This window comes from Gopherus flavomarginatus, chromosome 1, assembly GCF_025201925.1.
Source record: "Gopherus flavomarginatus isolate rGopFla2 chromosome 1, rGopFla2.mat.asm, whole genome shotgun sequence".
Classification (NCBI taxonomy): domain Eukaryota; kingdom Metazoa; phylum Chordata; order Testudines; family Testudinidae; genus Gopherus; species Gopherus flavomarginatus.
The window spans coordinates 148186820-148193582 of record NC_066617.1 but is presented as its reverse complement, the minus strand read 5'-3'; the positions used below and the strand labels follow the sequence as shown (position 1 = coordinate 148193582).

Below are 6763 nucleotides of genomic sequence, written 5' to 3'. Positions count from 1 at the left end.
GAGGGTCCGCTGGTCCCGCGGCTCCAGTGGAGCTGCCGCAGGCATTTCTATGGACTCTCCGCTACTCCCGCGGCTCCGGTGGACCTCCCACAGGCATGACTGCGGCAGCTCCACCAGAGCCGCGGACCAGGGGAGCCTCCGCAGGCACGACTGCGGCAGGTCAACCGAAGCCGTGGGACCAGAGCACGGGGCGGCGAAATGGCCGTGCGCCCAGGGCGCTAAAAATACTAGCTGGCTGGAGCGAGTGTCCACCCTGCTACATGGCCTTATAGAGAACCCCCTACATACCGGTAGAGTGTCTAGGCCAGACAAGGAAGTGACCAAGACAGAGCAAGGAGGACATGTTCTGTGAGATGCTCCAATCCTCTCAGGCAGAAGAAGGGAAAGCAGAGAGTGGAGAGAAATAGAAAAGCAGGACAGAAAGGAGAGTGCGGAGCATGTTCAAAAGGCTCATGAGCAGGTGGTAAAAGTCATGGAGGAGCAAACAGATGCTGAAGTCCCTCATCACGCTACAGTCAGAACAGATGTGTGCTTGCCTTCTCCCAGCCAGTAGAGAACTATTTTCCATGCCCTTCCCAAACTCCTCCTGCACATTCCTTCCAACTTACCAGAATATCTCTGTATCCCATTCACTCTGCCCTTTTAGACGGCTTCCAAAATTATAGCTGGACTTATTCACAGCTATGAAAGCCTCCACTGCCCTGCAATGCTACTACCCTTCCCACCAAGCTTTTTGTGTGTGCTAATTGGTGTTTAATAAAAACAAACTCTGTGAAAGATAACCAAACTTTATTTATGTCCTACACATAGTGATTGCGCTGGTAGTAAAACATATACATGCAGTTTAATCATTAGCTTACTGCAAATCCCGCTCAAGAATCATCACAAGTGTTAGGCAAAATAACAAAACTCAGATTAATGGAGGATGGCAGATGACTGTCTAGAAATACATATTGCTGGTTCTCATTATCAAAATGTTTCTTCAAAGCCTCCCTGATTGAAATCCCCTTCCCTCCCCTTTATGCCCCTCTAATAGCCCTGGTATCAGGCTGCTAAAAATCAGCAGACAAGTGACCTGCCTCAGCAATCTACCCTGGGCAAACTTTTCACCTTTAACCTCACAAAGATTACACTGGTCTACAATTTTTGAGAAGTCGTCTGCTTCTGAGATATAATGTGATATTTGTTATGTATTTTGATGTGCTGAATTCAAATATGGCAATTAAAACAACTGATTGGCTACTATTTCTAAGATATTTAAGTTTTTACATTTTATGTCTATGTATATTGTGTAGACAGTAGAGTTTTAATCATAAATTGTAAACCTAGGTCTTTTCATGTGTTTATGGTTGCTTTACATGATAATATTTCACCTGTCCTGTTTATGTAACACTTTAAAAATCAGCAAAAGGGTTATATAAATAAAATTTATTATGAAACAAAAGGCAAAAAACTATTATGTACATAGTTTAGTCCTATTCAGTGTCTACTCGGTGTTTCTTGGCTTGTCTCTTGTATTCATTAAATGGAGCATCTCTTGTCACTGTCCAGCAATAGTCTGCAAGCATTGATGGGGTCCATTTGCCCTGATAGCCTGCCAGGAGATTCCACTGCTGTAGTCTGGAGCCCAACAGCTCTGCCTTACTCTTGGGTAGTTCCAAATCCCTGACAAGGTCATTCAGTTCACCTTGTGTTATGAGGTGTGGTTCAGAGGAGGAGGATGGGAGAAAATGTGGGTCCTGTGACATTGATGGTTCAGGACCAGAAGTTTCATCCTCTTCCTCTTCCTTGTCTGATTCAAGTGAGAATGATTCTGGTGCATCAGGAACTGGCAGTCCTTCTCTGTGGGGTACTGGGTGTATAGCTGATGGAATGTTTGGATAATGCACAGTCCACTTTTTCTTCTTTGACACACCTTTCCCAACTGGAGGCACCATGCAGAAGTAAGAATTGCTGGTATGATCTGTTGGCTCTCTCCAAATCATTGGCACTGCAAAAGGCATAGGCCATGGCTACACTTACAGTTCTGCAGTGCTGGTAGTTACAGCTGTGTTCGTACAGCTGTGTAGGACCAGCGCTGCAGTGTGGCCACACTGACAGCTACCAGCGCTGCAGTGTGGCCACATTTGCAGCACTTGCAGCTCTGTTGGGAGTGGTGCATTGTGGGCAGCTATCCCACAGAGCACCTCGTCCCATTTTGGCGCTGTGGCTTGTGGGAAGGGGACGTAAGGGTGCGGGTCTTTCCACTTCCTGTTCCAACGCCCTGTGGTGCTTTGCTACACATTCCGAGCAGTTTGGCGGCATTGTGAGTCTGCAGCGCGATTTATGAGATTTCTGTTACAAATGGAGCCCGAGCTGCTGAGGACCTTGCTGATGAATGTTGCCAGCACATCACACATGGCAGTGGAGCTATTCCTTCAGCTACAAAGTGACAGTGAGGAGTCAGACGATGATATTGAATCATCTGATGCTCAAGACACTCAATTGCTTGTGGCAGTAACAGACGTGCTCAGCACCGTGGAACGGCGCTTTTGGGCTCGGGAAACGAGCACTGAGTGGTGGGATCACATCGTCCTGCAAGTCTGGGATGACGAGCAGTGGCTGCAGAACTTTCGGATGAGAAAAACCACTTTCATGGGACTGTGTGCTGAGCTCGCTCCTACCCTGCGGCGCAGGGACACGAGATTGAGAGCTGCCCTGCCAGTGGAGAAGCGAGTGGCTATTGCAATCTGGAAACTGGCAACTCCAGACAGCTACCAATCGGTGGCGAACCAGTTTGGAGTGGGAAAGTCCACTGTTGGAATGGTGCTGATGCAAGTTTGCACAGCCATTAATCGCACCCTGCTAAGAAGAACTGTGACTCTGGGGAACGTGCAGGACATTGTGGATGGCTTTGCACAAATGGGTTTCCCTAACTGTGGAGGGGCAATAGATGGGACACATATTCCTATTCTGTCACCACCCCACCTGGCTTCAGAGTACATTAATCGCAAGGGGTATTTCTCTGTGGTTCTCCAAGCGCTTGTGGATCACTGTGGGCGTTTCACTGACATTTACTCAGGATGGCCTGGAAAGGTGCATGATGCACGCATCTTTTGGAACAGTGCCCTGTTCAGGAAGCTGATGGCTGGGACTTTTTTCCCAGACCGCAAGATCACAGTAGGGGACGTCGAAATGCCCACTGTGATCCTTGGAGACTCCGCTTACCCCTTAATGCCTTGGCTCATGAAACCATATACAGGGAAGCTTGACAGGAGCAAGGACCGGTTCAACTACAGGCTGAGCCGGTGCAGAATGACTGGAGTGTGCTTTTGGCCGTTTGAAAGCCCGCTGGCGTTGTCTTTATGGGAAGCTAGATTTGGGGGAAAGCAGCATCTCTGCTGTTATATCCGCGTGCTGTACCCTCCATAATATTTGTGAAGGGAAGGGTGAAAGATTCAGTGAGGAATGGACCTCCGAGGTTCGATGCCTAGAGGCTGAATTTGCACAGCCAGAGAGCAGGGCTACTAGAGAGGCCCAGCAAAGGGCTTCAAGGATTAGGGATGCCTTAAGGGAGCAATTTGATGCTGAGAGCGAACAGTAATGTTTGGTGCCTTTGCTGTGCTCCTTTCTACCTTGGGGTACAGTATTTACCACTTTCTGCAATAATAAAAACTATTGTAAAAGCCATAAAATCCTTTATTCAAAATACAGTACATAAAAGGGCAGGGGGGGTAGGGTAGTGGACTGTACATTGAGAGGTTTGAATATGTCCTGTTTGGATTGCTGTTCAATGTCTGCTGCACTTCAGGATTACTATGCTGCAGAGTAATGGGGGTGGAGTGCACAGGGTAAGGATTGTAGTTATCAGGGCTGGTAGGTGATCGTACAGGTGTTGGGGGCAGCTGGGGGTAGTAAGAAACAGGCTGCTGGAGAAAGGTGTGGTTGTGCAAATACTGGGGAACAAGAAAGAGAGCTTTGGGAGGGGTGTAGATTACCATGGTACAGATCTGCCTGCATAGCTACGAGAGACTCAAAAGAGTCGTTTGGTGAGCCAGGAGGCTTATCAGCTGCTTTGAGGTTTTTTTGGTAGCCAATTCCTTTCTCCTGCTTTGTGTTTGCCTCCACTCATACATTTTCTCTCTCCATTCCTGCGTCTTCCTACTTTCTCTGGTGTAGTGATTCATAACTGCTTTGATCAATTCTTCTTTTGATTTTCGCAGATTTTTTCTCAAGTTCTGCAACCGACGGGAGTCCGGTGATCCGGCTGCATTAGTCAAGGTCACTAAAAAAAACATAGATAGAAACATCTAATACACAAAGGCTACATTGTTTATTATCACACATTGAAGGAGTTTGTAGACTTTTTGTAGCATCATTCCCACATACCTAACATAGCACAGAGAGGCAAGGGAAGCGAAGGCATGGCGAGCAATGGGGTGAGTGTTTCTGTCCCGACTTCACCTGGGAAGGGGAACTGACTGATGGCTCACTGGGGTTTATCTGCACTGGGTAGAGGAGAGAGCTGGTGGCCTGCACAGGGGACATTAGGGAACAGGAAGCTGCCGACCTGCTGGCGGGGGGGGCGGAACGCGCATCTGGCGACCTGCTGGCGGGGGGGGGGGGCGGAACGCGGAGCTGGCGACCTGCTGGCGGGGGGGGCGGAACGTGGAGCTGGCGACCTGCTGGCGGGGGGGGGCGGACCGCGGAGCTGCTGGCCTGCTTGGAGGGGGGCGGACCGCGGAACTGCCGGCCTGCTTGAAGGGGGGGCGGACTGCGGTGCTGGCGACCTGCTGGCGGGGGAGGGGGTACCGTGAACCTGGAGCCCTACAATGAGTAGTATCCTTACATTATCAACAGGGTTTCCTACTGCCAGATATATCACTGCTGCGTGTTACCTGGGAAGAGAGGGAGGGTCTTCTACAGCAATGTGGATTCCGCCCTGGCCCCTATGCAGCTTGCCTGTGTGCAGCCATGGTCCCCCCACCCCTCGCTGCACAGTGGATCGGACGAGTTAGCCTGACCGGGACAAGGACCACGGTGGCTCTCCCTATAAACTTGCGAAAGCACATTGCCCACGCTCTGGCTGCAACTTTTCAAGAGATTACCGAGGCCGATTACAGAGATGTGATAGAGCAAATCAATGGGCTATTCCACGTTTAGGCATGCATGCAGGCAGCCATAACCCAAACTGTCCTCTCCCAAAACATTAAATCTGCTTACCCCGAGCACGCTCCTCTGCTTCTTCTTCACCAGCAATTTCCCGCTGCTGCGACTGGCTAGCCTCCTCCTGGCTTGAGAAGAGCTCCTGGCTGCATGCCTCCTGGGACTCCGGGGTGTCTCCCTCCACCCCAGTAGCCTCACTCTCGGCTTCCTCTACACCCTCCCCCACTTCTCCCTGCTCTGAACTCTCCATTGTGCTCCTCGGATTGGCAGTGGGGTCACACCCAAGTATGGCATCCAGCTCCTTGTAAAAACGGCAGGTCGTGGGGGCAGCTCCTGAGCGGCGATTTCCCTCACGGGCTTTGCAATAAGCACTGCACAGCTCCTTAATTTTTACCCTGCACTGCAACGCATTCAGTTCATGGCCCCTTATCAGCAAGGACTTTGATATCTGCCCATAGGTATCATAATTTCTCCGGCTGGAGCGCAGCTGTGCTTGCACAGCTTCCTCACCCCAAACACTGATGAGGTCCTGCAGCTCGGAACTGTTCCATGCTGGGGCTCGTTTGGAGTGTGGACGCATGTTCGCTGTTTGATTGATTGATTGATTGATTGCACTCCACACCTGGCTGAGCAAACAGGAAGGGGATTTTTAAAATTCCCGGGGCATTTAAAGGGAGGGTCAGCTGAGCCCAGGGCAGTGGAGTGTGAAGGATTACCAGAGAGGCTTAAAAGGTATGCTGGGATACCTCCTTATACCCCGGAGGCCAATAAAAGTGCTGGTGGGGTCCACACTTGCTGACCAGCGCTGGAATCACCAGCGCTGGAATCGCTACACCCGAGGCACGACTGGGTGTACAGCCAGCGCTGCAACCAGGGGAGTTGCAGTGCTGGCTGTGCTTTGCAAGTGTGGCCACGTCCTGAGTTGCAGCGCTGTAACCCCCTCACCAGCGCTGCAACTCTCCAGTGTAGCCAAGCCCATAGATTTCCTTTTCCTGTTCAACCACTGGCGAAGATTTGTTGCACAAGTGTTGCAGCATATGTGTGGGGCCCACCTTTTGTCCTGATCTCCAATTTTGCAGCCAAAATAAAGGTGATAGGCTTTCTTAACCATAGTGGTTACACTGTGCTTTTGTGATGCAAAAGTCACTTCACCACAAACATAGCAGAAGTTATCTGCACTGTTCACACAAGTACAAGGCATCTCTGCTCACTTTGGCTAAACAGAAATGTGTCCCTTTGCAAAATCAAACACTGACAAATAAGATAGCACGACACTGTATGATTTCTAGAACTGATATAGGGCAATTTGTTCAGCAGAGTGATGTAAGCTTCGTTATGATTGCATCATCCATGACTTCTAGGAATAACATGATGCAATTCAAATCATGTATGACACAATGCCAGCTTCAGATTGCATCATTCATTGTTTTGCCTAAAAAGCAAGTACTGTCCAAACCCAGTCATAGATTTATTCCTAGATCCAGTCAAAGATGTATTTTAGTCATTTCTGGTTCAAATTGAGATCCCTTCCCTTTATAACTCACTTATCCTCCGCCATTCCCAAGTCAAGGGTCGTATATACTGACCCAATAGCATATCTTGAAAACTAGAGCCAATC

The 6763-nt window shown here is 49.5% G+C and overlaps 1 protein-coding gene across 1 annotated transcript; it reads right to left on the bottom strand.

The window, feature by feature from the left end:
- Positions 1-4001: 4001 nt before the first annotated feature.
- On the bottom strand, positions 4002-5725 carry LOC127043036 (zinc finger and SCAN domain-containing protein 20-like). The gene is made up of 2 exons (XM_050936731.1): positions 5203-5725; positions 4002-4264 (listed from the first exon to the last, which is right to left on the bottom strand). The coding sequence occupies exons 1-2, from the start codon at positions 5723-5725 to the stop codon at positions 4002-4004; spliced, it is 786 nt and encodes a 261-aa protein (XP_050792688.1).
- Positions 5726-6763: the final 1038 nt, after the last annotated feature.

Excerpts from the sequence above, each read along its gene's own strand:
- LOC127043036 (XM_050936731.1), bottom strand. The coding sequence starts at position 5,725 with ATGCGTCCACACTCCAAACGAGCCCCAGCATGGAACAGTTCCGAGCTG. Across the intron at positions 4,265-5,202 it reads AGCAGAGGAGCGTGCTCGGG|TGACCTTGACTAATGCAGCC; the intron begins GTAAGCAGATTT and ends TGTTTTTTTTAG.